The 25,494-nt window shown below is 37.3% G+C and overlaps 2 protein-coding genes across 2 annotated transcripts; one reads left to right on the top strand and one right to left on the bottom strand.

Annotated features, from left to right (window-relative positions):
• Nucleotides 1-685: 685 nt before the first annotated feature.
• LOC139725526 (cyclin-C-like) lies at nt 686-11,653 on the bottom strand. Its single transcript, XM_071636609.1, has 11 exons — nt 11,555-11,653; nt 10,131-10,237; nt 9,071-9,155; nt 8,140-8,209; nt 6,523-6,574; nt 4,985-5,046; nt 4,531-4,566; nt 3,322-3,413; nt 2,578-2,645; nt 1,355-1,437; nt 686-943 (listed from the first exon to the last, which is right to left on the bottom strand). The coding sequence occupies exons 1-11, from the start codon at nt 11,584-11,586 to the stop codon at nt 779-781; spliced, it is 852 nt and encodes a 283-aa protein (XP_071492710.1). The 5' UTR covers nt 11,587-11,653; the 3' UTR covers nt 686-778.
• A 6,432-nt stretch (nt 11,654-18,085) lies between these two features.
• Nucleotides 18,086-25,276, top strand: LOC139725555 (uncharacterized). The gene is made up of 9 exons (XM_071636646.1): nt 18,086-18,092; nt 18,814-19,103; nt 19,857-20,291; nt 20,648-21,098; nt 21,470-21,804; nt 22,466-22,610; nt 23,232-23,368; nt 24,112-24,226; nt 25,029-25,276. The coding sequence occupies exons 1-9, from the start codon at nt 18,086-18,088 to the stop codon at nt 25,274-25,276; spliced, it is 2,163 nt and encodes a 720-aa protein (XP_071492747.1).
• Nucleotides 25,277-25,494: the final 218 nt, after the last annotated feature.

The following is a 25,494-nucleotide window of genomic DNA, read 5'->3' on the forward strand; positions in this document are numbered from 1 at the left end:
ACGTCTACACGCTTGACCCTGCAGAATCTATTGTTGGGAAATACACTTTACAGACGTTGAATTGTCATCTTCTAGCTTTGGATGCCTAGTGTTGTATCAACACATGCCCTACCATATCTGACATTTCTGTGAGTACTGTGTGCAGATATTCACTTCATCCTTGAGACCTTAGTAAAAAAAAAAACCAACAACCTACAGTTTCACCTGCTGCAAAATAATGAATATCTGGTGGGTAATCGATTGTTACACAGCGCAAATTCATCATTAACTAAGAACGACATCGTGATCAGCCAATGCATATCTATTATGCAAGTGAGCATTATGCAAGCAAAATTCCATGCATTGACCAGGTGACCCACTTTGTGGTAATATGTGGAGCATGTAATCACATTGTACCACAGGTCTGTAGGCTGTGTATTGAGGATGATGCCCATTGCACTACACAGCAAGAAGCAGCTGAGCATAGGTACATTTTGTAGGTCCACAGCATGGAGCCATCTGCCGAATATTGCTGTAGGTTGCAAAACCACCACTTCCCATGAATCCAGCACTGTACCGGTACTTTACCCATCAGCAACGCATTTGAATTGTCGGTCAAACCCATTCACTGCCTGTGGTCCAACCCAAGCCTTACCTTGGACCTGTGTGTGGTCAGTTTACCATCCACACTTTACTGCAGTAAAGTCTAGCTTGGGCTCCACCGATTCACTCTACGCAATGTCTATCGTGGTTCAGCGGCATAATAGTTGAAGGTGTCTTTGGAACAAAACTTCAGAGGTCAATTCCCTGGGGCCATTCCTTCTTGGGTGGGCGTGGTCACCGGTGGAGGGGGGTTGGGCTGCGCCTTGGGAACCTTGGCGAGGATGGTGGCGATCTCCTTGCGTTCATCATAGTTCTCCCAGAGTTCGTACAGCTTCAGGATGTGTTGAGTGATCTCCAGGATCTGATGGCAGAATCGGGGAAAGGAATCAGAAGCAATGTGGTGACAACCGAATGCCATTTTGTGCAAAGGAGATGAAACTACCTCAAGCTCAAGAAAATCATTATTATCATTAAGCCATAATAGCTTATCAAGAAACTTTCAAATCAAGACTCAAAACTCATCGCTTTCAACAATACTTTTGCAGTTAATTGTAGTGTTGTTGTTTTTTTTATATCATTTGTAGTATTTTGTAACTATTGGGCTACTACTGTTAATACTAAAATAATTGTAAAGGTGACCTGTGCTATATAAGTAGAATGTATTATCATCATTAACATTATTATTTAAAAAATGGACATTTATCAACATATTTGACAGTCTTTTCTCGAGGTGATTAGGAAGCTAAGGAGATCAGCAAAATTCAAATCTTACCTTGTCTAAGTCGACATTCAGCTGGGCAAACCATTGCTTTGTGTGGTCGTTTTGTGAGATGACGCAAGCCATGTGAAGGGAGGCTAAAATGAAGATGATTCAGAGAATGACATGCTCACTCTTTATCAACCCTCATACACATCATTACATACAATGTATCTACCTTTACACGTGTATATTTCATCTTGAAAAGTACCAGTAAGTGAACATCAATGTATTTTTTATTAAAGGATAAGAAACAAAAATTTTGTTACTAATAAAAAAGGAGAATTTTGTTCATGTTCCAGTACTATGATGCATTGGACATTAAACTCTAACCCATCCAAAATATGTTTGGCCACAATTCATCAATCCAACCAATCTTGACATGCATGGGCGGTATAAAGCTGGTTGGGGAAAATTTCTATTCAAAACTGATTATGACTTGTGGCTGCTATACAACCTGGACATCACGTTGTGATGTGAACTTATTCCACGTGATATAATTCCTAGAAACAGTGCCACACAAAGAAGATGGACAAAACTGACAATCTTTGAGGTCAAGCGGGATTTCATGCCATCCCCCATATTCCTCAATCTATCATGGTCTCATACCCACATACAAAAAAAAAAATAAATTGACTTTCTCGACTGTCCCTGAGCTGCATGGGCAATCAGGGTTTGGGGCAAGCCTTGCCACTTGACACAAGACTTTGCGCATCCGCACACTTGATGAACACAGCTACGTGCAATCAATTGCGGGCAAAGGTCACTCTCCCCTCCAAATTTTGTCCCAGGACCCGACTTATTTCACTGGGTCGGGGGGACAAGTCCTAGCGAGCATCCACACTGTGGTTTGGGGGAGATGCGGGAACTAGTGTGAATGCAGTGACACACACGTACACCAGGGCTCAACATTAACTTTTTTTTTTTTTTCTGGTAGCCTGTTCAGGCAATTAAAATCTCTCAATTTGACAATTTGAAATCTGATGGCTGAAAAAGAAATGTAGTGGCCGAAAATAAAATAATATAGAGTCTAGACAAATTCTTTTAAGGTGAAGTTAAGGTGACTGATCAGGCCATCAAAACACAGCCTTTTTGAAAATTTGATGGCTCGGCAGCAATTTTTGGTGGCCCTGGGCCCTCTGCTACTGTCAAGCCCTGCATACAAACACACGCACGCAAACAAACACATATTGCTTCTACAAGTGGGCACTGTTTAGAGTCCAATGCTCTTGACTTACCTAGGGCAATGAGGTAGGGTGGATAGAGTAAACAAATGTCAGTTCTAAGGCTGTCGTTGATTATATGCCTATTTGTAGGGTACAAAAAGATACAAATACTCACAGTTGGACCTTGTTATAAAGAGAGTGGATAAATAATAATAGCCTCTTAATATTATAACAAGGGGATTTCACAGGTCCCAACTCATTATATTTTTCACTTTTGTACCCTGATATAAGGAACCTGACATTACAAGGTAATTGTCATGGTTTTTAGGTCCTCATTATAATGAGGTTCCCCAATATAAATGTATGTGTGTGTATCGTATAATGTATATTACCCCCCCAAAAAATGTCTTCTGGTAGTTCAGGTGAACATATATACACAGTATATTCACCATACACTTAACGCATGATGAATTCAATGACAATTTGTTAGAACTGATACATAACAAAGAAATGAAGAAAATCTCGTTAAAAGTTTCTTTCAAACTGTCATTAACACATATTAAAAAAAAAAGAGTCTTCTCAAAGCAAACCAATTGACTGTACTTTTAACAAAATGTGTTAAACCACACTTTTCTACCTACTTTAAACACTCCAAACAAATATGTACCTATGCTTCAAAGAGAGGGAAATTTTTAGACTACAATGACAAGTCACAGATAAATATAAAACAGTTTAGAAGAAATCTAGGTGTATTACAAAAGTGTTAGATTAAAAGCCAATTTCAGATGGAACTGATTAGAAATATAGCTAACTTACCAAGCTAGAGGTAGCAGTTGATCTTCTTGGCCGAGATCCGCCGCATATTGGGTCAGAGGTCGGTATGGGTGGAACACTATCAAACAACAATCCTGCATAATCGGGGAACAATTTAACATGGATTGTGCATATATACATCTGTATGTCTCTACAAACAAGACAATAGCATATCCATGTGTCTTGAACTCCCCCTGTACCAAGACAATATCAAAATCTATTTTTTATTGTCTTGGTTCATCTTTGTTTCAATGTCTGGCTTCAAGTGAAGATCTTCGATTACAGACATGCACTCACACACACACACACACACACACACACACACACACACACACAAAATCCAACTTAATACATGTAAGAACAAACAAATCAAAACAAAACAGAAATTGTACTACTGTAAAACCTGAAACATTCGCAGCATGAAACTGCAAACTGGAGCCAACAGCCTTTTTGCCGCATGAAACTTTTGTGAATTGCCACTGGCATCCTGTGCACTGTGTAGACAAGAACTTTCACATGCGTTCTACATTCACGAATCTTGGCTCCTCACAAAATTTGCAAAAGTTCCATACACTCGAAAATTCTGGTTTTACAGTATCCCATTCAGAGATCTACTGATCTGTCTCTGAAAACATATAACTTTCAATTTATCAAGAATAATTTGGGACTCCGTTTTGAGATCTAAACCACAATCTTTGCCTCACAGTTCAATCAGCTTTCAGTGAGAAAGTGGCTGAAATACTGAGTAATATATGCACGAAAGTTCCCAACTTTGACAGAATTGTTGACTAACCAAACTGCAAATCATCACCACACTGCAAAGTAATGTCCTATGACAAAAACTTCATATTCTCTCTTCTTTACGGAGGCAGACCTCAGGGCGACATCTTAGAATAACAAAAACAAAAACAAAAACCTAAAAACATGACAACAGTGTCAATGGGGTAACTGTCAGTGGAACTATACACACAGTTCCTTGATATTAAAGTTTTCATGTGGATTTGCCCATGCTACTAAACAGCCGAAGCTTCTCAAGAAGAGCAGTGACTTTCAGTCGAACAACTTGGCTTGAACCATAACATCCTCTTTCTACTGAAGCACCTTATGCTGTTATTGTTTTCACCTACATGAAACAACACATACACAATCATGCAGCTTTTATTCATATTTTATAGATATTGCTTCCAGTAATTGTACAAGTGATAATCTTACCATGATTTCCAGAAGATAAAATTCACATTCTAGAATCTGGAGAAAGGAAAAAAATAAACCAAGAAGAAAGATAAGCCAGGGTAAAACAAAATATCACAAATTGTCACAAAAAAAAAAAAAAACACAAACAAACAAACAAACACCCCGGACAAACCAGAGCATTACTGGTCTTAAAAAGTACGCTGAAGTGCATGAATGCTCAACATCTAATAAAGAAGTGTTAAAAGCTTCAATCATTACCTGCAAACTCTGCCAAATGCATTCTAATAACCATAGATTTAAGACAACAACAAAGCATTCAATTCATACGCAGAGAGGGAAAATTGTTCATCACAAACAGAACAGTACTATCATTATCATTATAAAAGATTGATAATAACATCTCATTCTTTTGACATATCAATGATGAGAAAATAATCATTTTTACAAAAGGGAGATGACTGTTCATACTCACATGAGGCATCTTGTACGGAAATTCTTGACTTCCACTGCCAAAGGCATAAGCAAACTTTTTCACTGCAGATTTTAAGAACAAGAACAATTATAATCTTACAATTACTGCATTCCAGCATAGAAGCAAAAAGCAACAGTATGGGATGATTTTAACATGAGCAAACTCGCCCATGATGATAGGCAAGACAAGAATCTAACAATCATTTATGTTGACCCTAGGATGCAATATGAAATAAGATATTTGTCTGACTCCATTCATTATTGAAGCTTAAATACTAACCTTCTCAGAAAACTACTGAAAAAGCCATGGGAACTGTATGCCAACGAGCACTAGACAAATTTCTATAGCACACAACATGGGCGCATCAACTGTACTTTCTCACAAAATTTTATTCTCTATAAACATGCCACCGTCTTTTAAAGGTCCTGTTTACCTTTGGGAGCCGCCGGCTTTTAAAGGTCCTGTTTACCTTTGGGAGCAGTGATTTAAAAAAATGTTCAAGATATCACATTTAATACATACACTGTTTGTATGTGTAGGTCTGTCGTATCACAAAACATCCTACCATATAACATTTTTGAAATAAAGCCTATAATATATAAGGAAATATCAGTATTTTTCTCAATAAACCGTAACTGTAGACGGTTTAGTCTGGATACATTTTTATTATAACTATTGTTCACATTTTGTGTATTTAACGATACTTAACATCGATTATACTGATTCAAATTTTGACATTGGTTGTTTCTATTCCTAACTCACATTTAAGTACTATTTTGAAGCACTAATGCTGGGTTATTGTTTCATCTGCAAATGATAAATTATGTCTTTTAAGTCAAAGCTGCCCAAAGTTGCATATATACCATATATATTCTCTCCTTGGGCATTGTCTGGATCACTTGATCAATTGTTTGACCAAAGTCTTCTTTAGAGTCACAGCAAAGGTGTTTCAACTCTTCTCAATTCAATACTAAATTATGCATCAATTATTAATTATTTTTTCTCCCTTGTAGATGCTGCTTGAATTTTATAAATCTACTTTAAAAAAGAAAAAAACAAACAATTGATTTAATGTGTCTGATGTGTCTCTGAGTGGAAAGTCTGTTTCAATGTGAAGCAAATGAATCAATGTGTGCACATGACATGGAAATATGTTTGTGCTCATTCTCACTCTGTGTGTTTGCAACATTGTCCACCGCAATGAAATAGTTTTCAATGGTAGCATATTTGCAGGGAGAATCCTGCCAGCTTTTGGCAGTACATGGCACGCTTGTAACCAAATAAACTACTGTATACGCCGAATATTTCGCGAGGCTTTTATTTTCGCGAATTTCGCTAGTCAGGTGCTACTCGCGAAATTAAAGACACGCGAAAATATTGACCCTGATCCCGATGTGAATGTGACATACGCGTGTGCACTTCTCCGATCAGTACAAGGCTCCACGGTCGCGAATTTAACCACTCGCGAAATCGTCAGGAATTCCCGATTCGCGAAAATTTACACTCGCGAAATATATGGCGTATACAGTATGTCTTACCGACTGCTTGACAACCACTTAGTAGCCTGCTGTTCATGAGTACACCAAACTCCTATCAAGAGGAAAAGGTACACAGGATTTTGAGTAGATAAACACAGGCATTTGCCACACTTATTCAAGGAAATGTAGTTACATACATGTATGTAAAATCTAATCACACAGCATTATATTTCATACAAGTCATACAGAGGTGATAGAAAAATACAGTGGACTCCTGTTATAACGAAGTCCTCAGGACTGGCAGTTTCCTTTCATTATATTGAAATTTTGTAACCGAACAAATAAACAATAACAATACATATAGCGGATAATGTTGCAGCCTGAATTTTTACTTCGTCGTAACCCGAATTTCGTTATTACCATGTTCACCATGTTCATTATAACAGGAGTGCATTGTAGAAAAGATGGAAGTTTTTGTGAACAGAAAGAAACTTGGAGAAGATGGACTAATAAGAACTAGATATATCGCTACGGCGACTGATATGCCTCCGCCATAATGCATGGTTCTCCTAATAGGTCTATAGTACAATGTCTTGACAATGTGTGATGACAGTTTCAAACAATTGGCAAAATATTAAAATGACAGGTTTGACACAAATGTGCTGAATGTTCACTTTCCTAGAACCAGGTTCAATTGGATGAATGATTAAAATGTCAGAGTGCAGGTATTTGGGGAACTGATGATTTTTACTTGACTTTTGACCCTTTTATAAGTTTATGCATTGAGTAAGTTTTCAAGGTATTGAGAAAAAGTATAATTTCAGTATCAAATGGGAAAATAGCACTATCTAAACCTGGCCTTTGACCTTTGACCTCACAGTTCCAAAGAGAATCACTGTTAGGTTGAACATGCATAAATATGTAAGTTTCATGATGATACCTATAAGTGAGTTACTTTTGAGATATGGAGGAAAAAGTGCAATTCAGCACTTTCACTTGACCTTTGACCTTTTGACCTTTGACCTTTTGGCAAGAAACTTCCCACAGAATATATATTGGGTAATACATGTACACGTATACATCAAATTAAAAAAAATTAAAAAACCTTCATTCATTGCATAAATATTAGGAAAGTAGTGATATTTTGAGGAGTTGACCTTGACCTTTGACCCCTGACCTTTGACCCATGACCCCCACCTTCCCTAGATAATCACTGCCCATCGGTACAAGCATATATACTAAGTTCCATGAAGATACCTTGAACCATTTGCGAGATATGGAGAAAAACATGAAATTTCAATTTTTTTTTTTCACAAAATAACCTATGACCTTTGACCTTTGACCCTGTGACCCTAAAATCCACACAAAGTATTATCCCCCAAGGATATACCCTCATACCAAGTTTGATGTAAAACCACCACACGGTTCTTGAGATATCGACAAAAACAAAACGGGACGGACGGACGTACGGACGTACGGACGTACGGACGTACGGACGGACGGACGGACGGATGGACGGACGGACGGACGGACGGACGACCCGAAAACATAATGCCTCCGGCCACTTCGTTGCGGAGGCATAAAAACAAAGAATTCACACATTTCCTGATTAGAACATAGGGTGAGGGAAGAGGGAAGAATAAGAGATATAAGAGAGATAAAACTGTTACCACACACCTCCACTTTGGAAGCCAGAAAGAGACAGGTTGGAGCCATCAGTAGAGGGTCAATGCTCTTCAGTGTGTTCCTGAAATTGTAAGGTTGAGAGTAAAATACAGCCAACCTACCAGAGTGGCCACCTGTCAACAGCAGCCACCTGCCTTATGTTACCAGTGAAAAATTCCCCTCATGAATCCCCCATGTTGAAGACCCTGTGTATAGCGGGCACCTGTTTAATGCGGCCAGCAATTTTAAGTATTCTGTGGTAAATATTATCCCGAGTACAGTTGCCACAGACCCACACGGAGCCACAGCCAAGTTGATATTTCAGCATGGTGTGTTGCTTTGTAGCTGTAAAGGTCATGCATGGTGAACAGTTCAATGATCATTCAGGCATAGTACACACTCTTGGAAAAACTCACTTGCTGTATTCACACAAGGATGCAAAAATGTGATCAATAATAACATTATACAATGCATCAAAAATGTGCATATACTTAATAAACATGTCAGAAAACCTGTCTATAGTGGCCACCTGTCCGCAACGACCACTCTCCCTTGGGTGACCCCTATAGACAAGTTTGACTGTATTCCAAATTTTACATCCCACTGGCGAACCATTCCTTGCTCCAAGAACAGACTACTGGTACTTTACTGGGATCTATTACACTGTCATTCCCAGTGTACGAAACTTCATATCGAATAATCCCAATTCCAATCAATAACCTTGACAAAAGTAGTCGAATTCAAACATCTATATAATTCAAACATAGAATGCATAATTCATATTTCATGTACCCACTGATTAAAGTAGATGTTAAGTATCAACCACAAAATCAGGAGCTGCTTGCTACATACCCTGCATGTTTAAATCATGATATGGCTACCCCTATCCTAAACAAATACACTCAGCAAATAACACATTCTATAATGTCTTCAAACGTCTTACTTTGCATAGAACCTCTTGAAGTAGATGGTTGCTGTACTAATGACCTGTTGTCTGACTTTCATTTGTTCTCCAATCGCCTGGATGACTACAAGAAGAGACAAACACACATTTACATATATACAAATTCCTTTTCAATGCTGGCTTCAATGTAAAATTTGCATAAGGGGGGGGGGGGGTGGAGGTGATAATGAAATATGGTTCCAAGTTAAATCAATGGCTGAAAACAAAATCAATCATTGTGGCCAGGATACTTTGTGTATAAATCACTTACTTCCTGTAAAATAGAGCAGAACTCATCATTAACGCTCAGCCCAAGAGATCAGAACATAACACAGTTCAGATCATGTTGGTGCTGCCATGAAAAATACTTTTATCTTCAGTGGCTGTACATTGCAATGAGAAACAGCTTTCAATAACTGTAATGCATTTTCACATTGAAGTTGATCTGATGGGTTTTGCTCTGAAAAAAAACCCACAACAAACTATCAACTTATGACAAGGATGTGCTTTCTTATCAATGATATTTAGAATGTAAAACTTGACATTTTTACATTATATACTATATACTGGTAAACACAGATAAATGGGCACAGTAATAATCTAAATTGCTATCCACAATCAGTTGACTATTAAAGGTCCTGTTTACCTTTGGGAACAGTGATTTAAGAAATTTTGAAGACATCGCATTTAATGCATTGATATATATGTGTAGGTCTGTTGTACCACAAAACATCCTATCATATAAAATTTTCATGATAAAGCCTTAAATATTTGGAAATATCTGCATTTTTCTCAGTAAACAGTAACTGTAGACAGTTTAGTCTGGAAACATTATTATAACTATTGTTCACATTTTGCATATTTAACAACACTGAATATTGATTCTACCAATTCAAATTTTTACAGTGGTTGTTTCTATCCTCAACTCACATTTTAGAACTATTTTAAAGCAATAATGTTTTTGTTTCATCTGCAAATGGTAAATTCTGACTTTAACTATGATGAGACAAACACTTGGCATTATGAGCTTATTAGTGAATTCATGTCTGTGAAGTCTTACTTCCAGCATAGAAGATCATGACCTTCTGGTATTCTTCCTCTGAGAGCACCTGGAGATCTTTTTGTCGATCCTTCATCAAGACTTGCTTATCCAGGATCCACTGTTGGCTGTTGGAATCAGAAAAGAATGCATGCTTTGCTCTCAAGTTACCACTGATCATGAAACTCTGTGAAAATCTTGGATTAGTAAAAGGGAAAGCAAATAAATAAAATATAAAAACCTACAAGCACAAAACAAAGCCTAACAGTAGTATGCCCAAGACTACAACTACATGCCTAATGTGAATATTTTACCACTTCATAATACATGTAATTATGTTGAGGGTTGAGTATTTGACCTACATGTTGACAGGCAAAGTCCACAACTCACCCCATAATGCTTTCAATAGACCAATTTACTCATCTGATATATCCATTGGATATATATCAGACGAGCATGACCATGAACATAAAGAATCAGTGTGTAACAAATAACAGAACGAATTGAGTTGTCCATCCACATTGATGCATTGGGCTAATCCCTGTACAAATACTGTGAAATCCACAGCACAATCATTAGTGCAAAAAGGCATCATGTTATCTTTAGCTATCTATGTGCACATGCATCAAACTTAGGTCTGTAGTAGGCCCTACACTCTCTCCGATTGATGTTTCTATCTTTGGTATGACAAAGTTGATCGTGAAGAAGATATTACTAATTTACCACATATTGTGTAACCATGACCTTAGTCCTTAGGTTTATTTCCTAATCTACCCTCCCTGCCCTCTGTAAGTTTAAGCTAAAGTTTGTAGTGCAGAATTGAATTGAATTGAAAAATTGAATTGATGCTTAAAGGACTATAAGGAATATGATATTGGTATGCAGGGCTGCCAACTCTCACTCACTGAGAGTGAGACTCATTCATTTTGGTCCTTTCTCACTCTAAAACTTTATTTCATTTGCACGCATTTCTATTGATCTCACTCATTTTGACTCCTAAATTATAGCATTGGCCTATGGGAGTCTCACTCTCCACTAGTTTCCAATGTTGGCAGCCCTGGGTATGACAGACTAGGGCTAGGCTAGTGAGTAGTGGAATAGGTTTTTTAACATTTTGATTTTTTTCTTTAACTGTGAATGTTCTATAAATATAATCATGTATGCACTTCTATTCTGTACGCATGGCCCTATCAGTCAGCGGCAGTACTTACTGTTATGCTTCTTTTGATTTGCAATAAAACCAAATTGATTGAAAAAAGATGTGTTATGCCTGTTGTGTTACAGATTTACAGTACAGAGAGAAATTACATCACAGATATATATGAGTGGGACTACGGTACAGCCTGCACCATTGATCACTTCTGAACTCGATGAAAATGTTGGTAAACGTAGAGACATTTTCGAGAAATACACATGCATCACAATAATGCTGAAGGTATACGTACCAATGGGAACTTTGCCAGAAGTTTCCGGCCATGATTGCCCCGTAATGAATAGAAAAGCGGTACAGATTTCTTCGGCAGTAGGACCCAGGCTACTCATACAACTCAAACAACAAGGGCAAGGCAAGGATGCTGCTGCACGGGTTCGATCGGTCGGCCGGCTGACTGTATTACGTTAGATCGCGCGCTCATCGTGTATTTTACGTAGACCAGCTGTTCCAGTACTTAGTATGCCAGTTAGAGGCGGAGTAAGAGATACACAACGGTGACATTAGCTGTACATGTTTTACCATATCTATCTACACTTCTATCTATCTATCTATCTATCTATCTATCTATCTATCTATCTATCTATCTATCTATCTATCTATCTATCTGTCTATCTGTCTGTCTGTCTGTCTGTCTGTCTATCTATCTATCTGTCTGTCTGTCTGTCTCTCTAGATCTATCTGTTTATCTATAGATCTGTATTCATTTTTTATTCATTCATTTATCTATCTATTTATCTATCCATCCATCAATCTATCTATCTATCTATCTATCTATCTATTCATCTCATTTTGATTCTAAACGTTTTAAAATCACTTTCGCACATTAGTCATCACTACAATTATTTGATCACTACAATAAGCATTTTACATGCAGCCCAGGCTTTCAGTAAAGTGACTCAACAACCGTACCTTGTTTTTGACAGTGACACCAGCGGAAAAAAAAAAAACAACAAACATACATGACATTTTGAAAAAAAAAAGTGAAGCTTTGGAAGAACAAATCAGACTTTTTTCAGAGAAAGAAGACAAGCGGAAAGACAAGCAAAGATCCGAAAACATGCAAAATTCTTTTAGGCTGTGTTGGTAAAATCGAAAAAAAAATTTAAGCCTAGCATATACAGCAACTACGATAACGAAGACAAGCAAGGCCGAACTCATTGTCACTAAATCATCATTTGAAATCCTTTAATAAAACAATTATATGAGATAAACATATTATTGTTAATAATAATGTCCATTTGACACACTCGTTTGAACTATTTGTGCTTATTTAGCGAACATATTCAATTCAATTCAATTTAATTCGATACAATTCACTTATTTCAATTCTTCTTTTTTCCAACAAAACATAATGCAGAATAAATCAGTGTTTATGTCATAAACACATACATTCGATTTTGCAAAGGATAAATGATACAGATAAAGATAGCATACTAGCAAAAACTACAAAGTTATGCTTTAGTTGAGAAAAAAAATGAGAGGTCCACTAAAACAACCTTGTATATTGCGAACCACTCAAAGAAAAAATACTTATTTACAAATACTTACCACAAATATGATTTAAGACGAGACGGAACAAAACAGGAGAAACACAACAACAAGAACATGACACGACTTGACGGAATAGATGGAAAGAATGGAAGGAAAGAAAGAAAAAAGAGTGGGGTAAATAACATAAATTGTATATTGCGGGATATTTCGATATACAATAAAAAAACTAAAGTAAACACAGTCAGATCTTATCAAGACGACCCTATAAAAATGATACAATCAAATCATTCTGTTAGAGATCCAAAGAATCGAAATATCATAACCAGTTGCAGAAATAGATATACAGGAACCTGCGTGGTAGAGGTCATTGAGTTTTGGCCATTATAGAATCTTGCAGAGATTGGGTTAAGAAAATTCCAGTTGATAGGGTCATGTCTCTTGATGTTATACAAAAATCACGGTGCAAAACATCACGTTGTTATCTGTCTCAGGGGGTCAAAGTCGCTTTGATGACCCTCTCCAAACAAAAGATCACCAGCTGATCCCAATTGTTTTACCTCGGTGCAAACATTCAAGAGCCATCGAAACTTAGACTGTCCTCGGAGCTGTCTTTGTCATAGACGTACGTTTCTACATAATTGTCCAAATTAACAGACCAGAGGAAAATTTACTGGATACTGTATGTACTCACTGTGCTTTTATTCGGAACCATTCTCAGTAAACTCAGGTGAGATCCCTAATACGGAAAAAACCTTCTTGCTTTATCATCGTGCGAAAGTCATGCAATGCACCATATAATTATGTTACAGCAGCACGCATTGCATTTTTGAAATAAGGTCCGCGCTATAAGTGAATGAGAATTCTGTTTATTCCACGACTTTCGTATCTTATTTTACACAGCTACACATAAGTTCACATGATATCCGTGGGTATATTCTTATCCTAGTTCAACTAGCTCTTTGGCTGATGAAGTTAATAAGTCGTAACAGATGTGTCGCTCGCATTTAATATAGGAATGATTTTTATGTCAACGTTGGCGACAAAAATGACACATACTCCTGACAGGTATGCACCTTGATGATGTGCCGTAACTCATCAGTTACAATCAGCACAGTGAAGATTTTGTTTTTGTAATGTTATCGATGAGAGAAATCACGATCTTGACTCTGTTAGCAATTGGATATCGTTAACTTTACGAGACATCGTTACCGTCAATAACATTTCGTTGAATGTAGGTCCTGCAATAATTCTCGCGTCATGTGCAAACGTACCATCGAAATTCAATATGAAAATGAATGTTACTTTTAACTTTTGTTTTTCTTTGCTGGCAGTACTCTGGTAGAAGATTAAGTTATGTGTCACATTAGGTGTCTTATTAGTGGACTTGTATAGAGCTGCGTTGATACAGATGAGAAATTATAATGAGCTTTGGCGTTGTTTAGAACTCTTATGACATGTCTATATAGTAAGATTCGTGGCACTATAGAGACATAACTTTGCAAATCCTATGAGCATTTATTTTCCATTTTCTATTTTACATCCAGCACCGTCCCCTATGCGCTTTCGTCATGTACGAATATTTGGCCTAGTCTTGCTTCAAGAACACTGATCAAGAGGCTGGTATAATGGCAACCACAGTAATTTTAGCGTCTGTCGCCGTCATCGTTCACGTAACTTGTAAGTGATTTTCACGTAACCTGTAAGTGGCTTCCACGCGTCATAATCATCATTATTGAAAGTATTGTTGCAATCAAGACAAACGACCGGAGCTAAATACGACTAGATGAACAATTTTGGGAAACCATGAGATCAGAATCATGTGTATCTTCTTGATATACCTCACAATGTATAATTTAAAAAACTCCATGGTCGAACAACCTCTGCGCTTTCGAAAAAAAAAGCATACACACAAAAACAAACAGAAAATCATATCAACAGCAAAGGGTCATGAATATCAATGGGATCCAACTCGTCACCTCCGGTCATCATTATGAGTATTGGCTCTGATCACTAAAATTAAAAACTGATTCTTACGCGTCGCCTATGACTTATTGATTTCAATATCATTTTGAAAATTGATAACAATGATAATCACAATAACAATAACAATAGTATCTAGAACAGTGATTAGGTTCTACAAGAACATAATCATCGTAAAAAAACAATAATAATAACAAATAGTGCAAAAAATCTGCCAAAGAAGATGCCCGTGGCGCACAACAGAAGAAACTCACACTAAAACGAACTAAGAGTAAGCTGATATGACAATGTATTGTTAATGTCAATTGCAGTCCTAGGTGTGTATTTGGCAATCAATAACTTTTATGGAATGACAGTAGCTGTTTTAGATTTTTAACAAAGCGCAAGATTCATCCGCATAAATTAGTGACGTATAATAACCAAATTCTGGGGTAATTGTGTTGACGAGAATCGATTTTGAGAGATACTCTTTGAGTTGTGTCTTGAATGAAGGAGTTTCTACCGATTACTTTAAAGTGGAAAGAGGTGTCGAAAGGGAGACCCACTGTCTCCTTATTTGTTTATTCTATGTATGGAAATAAAGGCACTTAGATTACGAATAGATAATTTTGTAGAAGGAATAAAAATTGGAGATGAGGAAATTAAATTAGTTTTATATGCAGATGATATGACTACTTTTATACGTAATGGGAAATCAATTCATAGGTTGAAGGTGTAATTTGAAGAGTTTGAAAAAAAATTCGGGATTAAAGGTAAATATGGATAAGACCAAAGTATTAAGATAGGGATCATATTATCAGCATTTGCAATTGGATATCAATTTTGGAGAAACAGTTGATTTTATGAAGATACTTGGGTTTTCTTTTCTTTAGATGAGGGAATGAAGGAAAATATGAATTACAAAGAGATTTTGAGTAAAATAAAATCTCTAAGACTTTTAAATTTTTGGAAGTAAAGAGATTCAATTTTGATGGGAAAGATTCAATTACTTAAAGTACATTTGATTTTCATTTTCATTTCATTTCATTTATTTCATTCCTTCTTTCTTTTTCGTCAAACATAACACGAAATGAATCAGAAGATATAACATGAGCATGCATTCGACTTTTTTCATATTTACATATTTATTCAAAAGTTATATATCGAGCTCCTCTCACTCCAGTTCCCAGGTGAGTTTTTGATTCATTAGATAAATAAGTTTTTGATTTTATATGGAAAGGAAAAAGAGATAAAATTAGAAAAAAATGTAATGTTTTTAGATTATAAACAAGGCGGGTTAAAAATGATGAATTTTGTTGATTTAGTTAAATCACAGCGAGTTATGTGGGTTAAGAAACTTCTTAATAAAGATGAAAATATGAAATGGAAGCAATATTTTAATTTTGTTACGAGAGACGTAGGAGGAGAATTTATATTTTTGTGTGATTATCTACCAGTGTTGTTGAAAGTGAAAGCTCCACAATCTGATAGGGATTTATTAGAAGTGTGGGTAAATACGAGACAAATAAGAAGTGATGTAAGTAATAGTTTGTATATTGGTAATGTCATTATATTTGATAATAGATATATACGATTGAATAGAAACTGTATATATGATGAAAATATGCATAAAAATGGAGCTTATATAGATTAAAACATATATTAGGAAATAATGATGAACTGAAATGTGATAGATATTTCAGAGAATTAGGTTTAGGAGTAAAATATGTTTTTTTTTTTGTTAAGATGTATTTATGAAAATATACCGATGGTTTAGAGGAGAAATATGAAAGAGAAAGAAAAAGATATTTTGGAAACGGATTTTATTATGGGAGGGAAAACAATTGACATTAGCAATTTAAGATCGAAACAAATGTATTTGCAATTTCTTAAGGAAAAAGAAAGTGCAGTACCGATTTTTAATAGAATTAAACGAAATTATGGGTTTTCTGCTAAGGAGATCGAAAATATATTTTTAAGGCCAAGACAATGTACATCAAATAGCCGATTACGAGAGTTTCAATTGAAACTGGTGCATGGTATTGTTTATACAAATCATCATCTTTTCAGGTTCGGTTTTGCTGCAAGAAGCTTATGCTCTTTTTGTGAAAAAGAAGAAGAAACATACAAACATTCATTTTACACTTGTGAGCATGTGAAATTAATCTGGAAATTATGTGAGAAAATGATAAAGGATGTTGATTTAAAAAATTGTACTTGAGAAGAAATTCTGTTCGGGAGGAAGGAGGGCAATATGGGAAAACTTATTGCTAAATCATATTTTAATTTTGGTTAAACATTTGATTTTTAAAAGTAGAGAATATGGAAAGCCGCCTACATAATAATGAAATAGAAAACAATATGTTAGAGGATAAATTTGAGGAAAAGAAATTAGCATCAATGAGGGGAACTTTAACCATTCATTTCAGCAAATGGGAAAATTTGAAAGTAAGTATGGAAGGACCCGGTGCCAGATGTCCACGGGGAAGGGGGAAGGGAGGGGAAGGATAGTTGCGAGGGGAGGGGGGGGGGTGATTAGGGAATATTGATTCCATTTGGGCGTGTGGAAAGATTGATGATGTGTTAAGTATTCTTTTTTTTTTAATAATTGTAGAGTTATGCTGAAAGTACAGCTCGATTTGATTATAACGAAAGTAAGTAAGCAGTGTAGGCCTATGTTGTTTTCTTTCTCTGGTGCATTGTATATTCTTTACGAATGTACTGTTTCTGCTGAAAGTACAGCTTGGTTTGATATCATTATATTTGTGTTATACTAAATCGTGGATTTTGTAATATATGCGATTTGATTTGTTATGTAATTGTTTTGAATAGGGAATCAATAAAAAATTTGTGAAAAACAAAAAACAAAACTTATCACAAAACTCCCTACAGAAAAATGATTTAATTACATAATTTCAGATATTGAACATAAACAAATAAAGTTGATATTGCACTCGCTGTATATCAATAATAGGCATGTGGTTAAGCCGATGTAACGATTGAGACTATGTTGAAAAGAATTGGTCACAAATGCATTTCTGACTAGACTTTATCTAAAAAAAAAACAAAAAACAAAAAACTCATCGCGTCTCAATTTTGCAATTTTCTTCTTTCCAATAGCACTAATGCAAAGACAATGACAATTACCACTAAAATGGAAAAGAATGCTCCCAAAATTCTTAGGTTTGTCTTCTCATTTTTTTTTCATCGTTGATATTGATCAATATTAATCATATTGTTATCTTTAAGTTATGTATTATTTCAAAGTATATGGAATACTCCTGCTATCGAACATCATTCTGCAGAAGTATAGATGTCATGTAAGTCATGATTACGCAAGTGCTGCATAACAGAAGTCTCTGATTAGCACCATGGTACAAAGATCTCGAAGTACACGTGGCATCAATCATGAACGTCAATGGCTTTTCACAATGAGTGTTATCTTGTTGATTTGTTTCGAAGCAGGGATAATCACTTGTACGAATCAAAGTACAAAGTTATACGCTCTAAAATATTCAACGGCTCGGATCTTGACTATTGTTACCAATACTTAGCGTCGTCTACTATAGGTGCAAATTGGGGAAACGTAGACTAAATTCAATATCTCCATAATGGTCAAGCATATTTCCATTTCACGTTAGATGCAGAGATATTCTCAAGATCAAAGTGAGTTACTAAGTATGAGAGTTTCCTTACTTGCTGTGATTTCGTTAGGCGATAACCAGCGGCAAACCGTTTGAGACTAGATTACAAGTCTCTACAGTTACTATCTTTATTGTCGATTTTAACTACATACGGGAACAACCGAAAAGTCATTTCTGGGTGACTGATAACAGCTGAGTAGAAAAAGAAACGTTTATTTTTGGGGGTATTTCAATGTTATGGATCTCTTCACAAAAAAGCTACAACTGTAACACGAATGAGGAAAGTAGTAATCATTCGAACATAACTGCGCAGAGTACCATATATATGTTTGTTTGGTTTTTGTTCTTTGCTTGCTTTCGAGGGATTTTATACCCACTTTATCGCAATTTCTGTCAGATATAGCAGTACTCATCTTCAATCCTGTATCTGCAACGTCGGCGCCATCCACAAACCTCAGTGAAGATGAACTTTCGCTGCACATGTGTGCTCGTGATTGCACTCAACAACGATCGTCGCACTTGTGCGCGTTCGAGTTCACGGCAGAATGGTACTACTCCATGTCTAAAGCATGCTATCGATGTCCTTTCAACTCGACTGACTGTGAGCGGCCGCACTGCATAGCACTGAATGGGGTTCAGCGTCCAGTCTTGTCCATCAACCGCCAAATTCCAGGTCCGAGTATACAGGTATATATACAACAAATGGAAGCAAATTTCAATGATAACCTACTAGTCAAAATAACCAACCATTACGAATTCAAGGTGGTCTTACAGATGAACTATTAGCATACCCATAAGCTTTGATTTTTTTTGTGTGTGTGGTGGTACACTTAAAAAAACCAACACTTATCGAAGTTAAGAATCGATTTCACTTTTTTTCCTCGGAGTAGTATCATGACAGCAAATGTTAAGCACATGGATTAGTCAAATACCTGTCGGCCCTTGGCTTAACACGATCACGTGATAGTGAAACATGTATATAATGTATCACCATGAGTGCTCTTGACTCTGAGACCATATAGTGTTACATGTAGTTTATTACTTTGGCAACAATATCTTTGTATAAACCTAATTCAATGGCAGTTCATCTCACGGTTATATAGTTGGAATAAGTTTCGCAAATTTCAGTTCAGTTTCACTATATACTTTCTGTCCATCCAACAAACTGTAATAAATGTACGATATTCAAAGTATACAATTTTAAAATCACATTTCTAAGAAGTACAAGACATAAAGTATGATACAAAATACATGAACGAATGAGTGTTAAACGAAAGATAATCTGCATACCTTTTAAGGCTTACAAAAAAACCCTTGCCATGGACAGGAGTGATCTACTGAATTACTAAGTTTCCTTTCCTCAGGGCGTATGGATGAATACTGTCCAAGTAAAACATATCAACAACGGGAATTTGCCCATTGTTTCTTTTCCCTGTTAAGGTATGTCAGGGTGACCGAATTCAGGTGAAAGTTCACAATCTCCTGGACAACTCCGAAGGTCTGGCGATCCACTGGCACGGCCAGCATCAACGCCATTCTCCTCACATGGACGGGACGTCGATGATCACGCAGTGTCCGATACCCCACCCACAGACCTTCACTTACGACTTCGTGGCCGAGACACCGGGCACCCACTGGTGGCACTCCCACTCGGGGTTGCAACGGGCCGACGGCATCTTCGGATCCCTCGTCGTGCGGCAGGCCAAGGACGTCGACGAGCACGGCGACCTCTACGACGTCGATCGCGTCGACCACGTGCTCGTGCTGTCCGACTGGACGGACGTGATGGCGATGCAGCACATGATGATGGATCTCCATGCCGATGGGCCTGGGGAACCAGATGGGCTCCTTATTAATGGGCGTGGCGCGGGACAGGTTTGTTTCTTCACTATTGTGACGTTTGTTTCATCCCTTTGTTAGTGATTTTATAAGATGTTACGTAATAACACTATATTGTCACTGGCCCACTGCCTTCTATATTCACTTGATTCCAACATTTTCTGTCATTAAAACATTGTTCCATTCAAGCTATGACGATGCATAGTTCGGATAATATAATATTTAGTTTGCGGTGTACCATAGCGTGATTCTGCCTATCACCTTGCGAAGTGACGTGGGATACAAAGAACAATTAAGTGTCTCCCAAAACAAGTAGATTTCCTTGTCTATCTATCTGTATTATTCCTGTTGGGAATAACTATTTTTTGAAAACAATTGGCTTACATCAACAGGTATTTGAGCAGGACGATTTGAAAGCAGAACTTCAGCGCAGAGTATTTAGTGTTACACCCGGATTGAGACATCGATTTCGGACGATCAACACCGCGGTGACGAATTGCCCGCTAATACTATCGGTAGCCGGTCACACGATAACAGTAATCGCTTCCGATGGTTCGCCATTCGATCCAATTTCAGTGAATGGTTTCGTGATATCGGGAGGTGAGCGATACGATTTTGTTCTCGCCGCCGACAAACCGATAGATAACTATTGGTTGCGGGTGCGTGGCGTGGAGGGGTCTGAGTGCGAAGGTATCGAACAGCTTGCGATATTACGTTACAACGGAGCGCCGATTGAGGAGCCGACTGGAGAGTTGGATGATGAGGTGCAGAATGGTGTAATTCTCAATTTGCCGAACCATGAACGGATGTCATCCTCAGGGCCAGGTCTAGTCGATTTGAGAGGTGCGCATATGTTGTTGTTTTTTTAAACCCCGTTTACATTATGTAAGAGACTCAGATACAACAACACACTGAGCTATGAAGAGTAAAAAAAAAAAAAAAAAAAAAGCCTATACAGGTCATTGCCAATCATCAGAAACGTCCATCATTACAGCCATCATGTACGCCTCAAGAAAGTCAGAGCTACGTATAATACGTCATTCATTAATTGTCGTAAGAGGTATGGACATCCGTCTTAAATGCCATTTTCTCAAGTTTACCACTATTTGACCTTGTTCTTTACATTTCACGCTGAAACGTTTAAGAGGGTCATTGTCATTATTGTTCCAATTATTCATGCTGTTGCTACTTCTTTTATCTTGTGTCATGTATAGGTCTGAACATATCACCTGAAGTTGTCCGAAAAGACCCAGATGTTAGGCATTACATCGAGGTCGATTCTCTCTACCGAAACTCTCCCAAGCTACATCACCCGCTTTACTACCCCGTGGAGAAAGGCGGCCAAAACGGTGCCACCTACACGGCCAAACGAACGCACATGCTGAACAACATCAGCTTCGCACTCCCACCCGTTCCTGTGCTCAGCCACCACGACCTCGTGCCCGACGACGAGTTTTGCACGATGGAGTTGCTATTGGCAACGACGGGGAGAGACTGCGGAAAGGAATACTGCAGCTGTATTCACGTGATTGAGGTCAAGCTAGGTCAGGTAAACTATGATAATATTACTGTACCTCTCGCATGGATCAATCATCAAGTGCTAACGCAAAATTCACTCACCTTCTTCGCGTTTTGTTATTGTTAAAAAAAAATCTGCTATCAGGAAGTCACCTCCCTGCTGCTATGTGTCTAGATCATATTCTTTGCGGACATTTTGATACTCTTTTGAAGGCACTCGAAATGTCATTACTGACCATTGCAATGATATAAACTCCCACACAGTTTTATCAAAAACTTACTAGTATCGAAGTTTATTGTGTTTTGTCAAAGTGTCTTTTTAAAGATTCGGCTTCGCCTATTTGAAACAAATTCTAATGCAATTACATCAAAATTGCAACATGCAGTGATATTCGAATGAAACTTTGTCAGATGCCCTGATATGGCGACATTGAAATTCGAATACAACAGTTGAAATAAAGTGGAATGAAAAACAGAACAGCTTGTTTCCACATTTCACTGCCACAATAGCTATATAGGTGTAGTACACGTCAAACACAAGTAGGGCCTACATGTACAATCAAAATTTTCTCGAAAGGTTTGCTGATGAGGAAAATATAGAGTATGCTTCCCGTATCTTTGTTTCATGATTATCATGTTCTCTTTTCAAGACGAATATTTAGTACTTTTTATTCCATGACATCGTCTGACAGGTTGTGGAATTGATACTCGTTACCAAGTCACAAAGGGAATTTGAACCACACCCTCTCCATCTCCATGGAAACCACTTCTACGTCATCGCTTATGATAATGGCGACCAAGTTCCTCTGGAGCAAGTGAAGGAGATGAATGAAAGAGGTATATGAAACTTTAATCGTTGGTATCGTGTATTCATGGTAACCTCACGAGAGGTACAAATCTCTTAGTAAAAATAAGAGTCTATCTTATTGATTCTGACAATATATCAACGAAATAGAACGGGATGCGTTATAGGGAGACATATTTCCACCATGAATTTGATTCTTCCAACATTTTTCTTCGTATTTTGTCCTTTTTAACTACATTAATTTTTCCTCGTTAATGGGGTTAGCACTCAGTGACCCAAGAAAATGACTGATGATTCACGTCAGGGGTGCACATCACGAGCTTGACAACCACGAGTCACACAGCCCACGAGTTATACAGCCCACGAACCAAACACTAGATAAATAAGGCCCCTACGCTCGACATCAACTAAAATAGGCCCAAGAGCTATACGGTCCACGAATTAGACACTACATGCAAAGTGCCCATGAGATTAACATTTAGCTAAAATACCCACGAGCGCGCCATTACATCACTGGGATTAATGTGCACTTTAGTATCGAGCTCGTGGGCCTTATTTGCCTAGTGTCCAACTCATGGGTCTGTTTTACTTAGTGTCGAGGTCACCGCCATAGCGTCAAATCACTTATGATGCACACAATGGATTCTCTGCAGGAGAACTGGAGAAAAATTTAGAGCGACCTCTCCGGAAAGATACCATTATGATGGCCCAGCGGTTCGTGATTCTGAGACTCAGGGCAGATAATCCTGGATGGTGGCTGTTTCACTGTCATATGGATCTACATCAAGAGGTAAATCGGAGCACAAACTCAGCTAAGTAGAAAAAAACAACAACAGTGACATGCAGACTAATCAGGAACATCATTCCAATCTTTTTGTTTTTATTTTTCCATATTGAAATTAATTGCACGTTGCCCCAGCTATAACCCAAATACAACTTCATCATCATCATCATCAACAACGACGACAACAACGATTGACACCATCGAAGATTATTCAGAACGTGAGGATATGAAATTATGCATGTATGCATAAATATGACATATTTCTTTTATGTTTTATCATGTACAATTTTAATGATACGTTCAACATTTTTTTTCATTATCATCTCTATGCCTTTCTATTCAACCATCTATAGATGAGTTTATCGATATCTCTCTCGCTCTCTATTTTTGTCTATTTGTCTTTCAGTTCAAATAGATTCAAATTAAATTTTATTTCCAATGGCACACTTTTGTTGTCCATGCAAATTTAAGGAAAACAAAACGTACAATGTATTCAACAATCATATAAGTATGGAGAGCTTTTAACCCGCAGGCACTAAATCCATTGAAAAACGATGAATTTAGCGCCTTTTGGAGGCGAGCTCTTCATATGCATTACATCAAATGAGACTAATATTGTTCAAAATAATTGAGTTATTGGAAAAGAGAAGCCCATCACGTCTTTCTGTATGTATCCATCCATTTTCTTATCATCTGTCTCTCTATCTTTGTGTATGTGTGTTTTCGTCCCTCATTTATATGTTTAACAGCTCGGCATGGCGGTCATTCTCAGGGTTGGTGATGATGCAGACTTGCCCCTTCCTCCAAACAACATGCCCGTTTGTATGCGAGACGATCATTCGTACAACACCAAACCCAAGGAAGGTTAGGAATACTAGTACATTATTGTATCCCTAAGAAGATGCGAGACAATTGTATATTGATATTGAAGATGCTTTCCAATTCCATAGAATCTGTACCAAAATTTTGTTGACACATTTCAGAATAGAGCAGAGGGCCCAATAAAAAAAATGATAATGAAATAAAACAAAATAAAAAAGACTACCCACGTGGGATTGTCATAATGATAATATAATGAAGGTTGCTAAAAGAATGCAACGCCTTATTAGAGTTGATTGTCTGTTTCTAGGCCTATCCTTTTTGAGGGGCGGGTTTATAGACTACACCTTACTTATACCGTAGGTAGGATCAAACAATGCATAGCAAGAATGGAATTACTCACTGCAGATCTATGGAGAGTATAACTATGATATAAGATTCATCCAGATAACGGATGTTGGATAATTATATCATTTCTCTATACTTTCGAATATCGTATACAATGAAATGGCATCGGCAACACAAAGTATCATGTTTTGTAACGGATTCTGGTTTGAAGCATCGGTTATAGTGATACAGGTACAACGCACTGACAGTGTCCTCTGAGATGATATGGTAAAAATGTGTTTAGTGAAGAGCATCCATCCAAGAATTCTCGTAGCACACCTTGTAATTACGTTCGGAATTTGTGTTAGGCTTACTTGTCGTTTTCGCTTGATAGCATTTACAACATAGCTACATTATGTATGCACAGTGTGCTATGCTTCATCAGCGTTTTTATTTCGTTGCATGGGGTGTAAGATATTAGTTATCCATGTAGTTTATTTAAACTTTTTTGTGCCTGCAGAATCTCCGGGAAACCAAAATGACGCCCCCATGGGACCATCGGACTGCGATGTGTTTTGCGCCACTCCAGTAGCATCGTCAGTCACTAGAACCGCCTTGTATTTATCGGCCATGGCCACTGGTGTGCTAATGACTTTAGCGACCATTTTCATCGTTGCCTCATGCAGAAAATATCGGTCGAGAAACAGCAGAGTCAAATACAAGAGATTATCCAATGGCAACTTTGAGATGGCACTGATTGATGGTTAAATGACAGTTGTTGTTATCAGCAGTGCTCATTTTATTCATTTTCATTCAACGCTTTTCCACACAATGATATCATTGAAAATTTTAACATTTAATGTTGTCATCTTAAATTGTGCAATTATCAACTTCAAGAAAAGGCGGTTTCCGGGAGCAAAATGCATCGCACTCTTCTACCTCCAAAAGCTCTGTCTCAGTAGACAATTTCGATGTTGGAGCACTAT

Source organism: Diadema antillarum, unplaced genomic scaffold (assembly GCF_040938485.1).
Source record: "Diadema antillarum isolate AM-2024a unplaced genomic scaffold, OU_Dant_1.0 seq00000049_RagTag, whole genome shotgun sequence".
Classification (NCBI taxonomy): Eukaryota; Metazoa; Echinodermata; class Echinoidea; order Diadematoida; family Diadematidae; genus Diadema; species Diadema antillarum.

Coding starts and splice junctions, on each gene's coding strand:
- LOC139725526 (XM_071636609.1), bottom strand. CDS start 11,586: ATGGCCGGAAACTTCTGGCAAAGTTCCCATTG. Junction 9,156..10,130: donor CATGATCTTCTATGCTGGAA/GTAAGACTTCAC, acceptor CTCTTCTTGTAG/TCATCCAGGCGATTGGAGAA. Junction 1,438..2,577: donor ACCCTACCTCATTGCCCTAG/GTAAGTCAAGAG, acceptor TCTTCATTTTAG/CCTCCCTTCACATGGCTTGC.
- LOC139725555 (XM_071636646.1), top strand. Junction 19,104..19,856: donor TTCCAGGTCCGAGTATACAG/GTATATATACAA, acceptor TTCCCTGTTAAG/GTATGTCAGGGTGACCGAAT. Junction 22,611..23,231: donor GAAGGAGATGAATGAAAGAG/GTATATGAAACT, acceptor GATTCTCTGCAG/GAGAACTGGAGAAAAATTTA.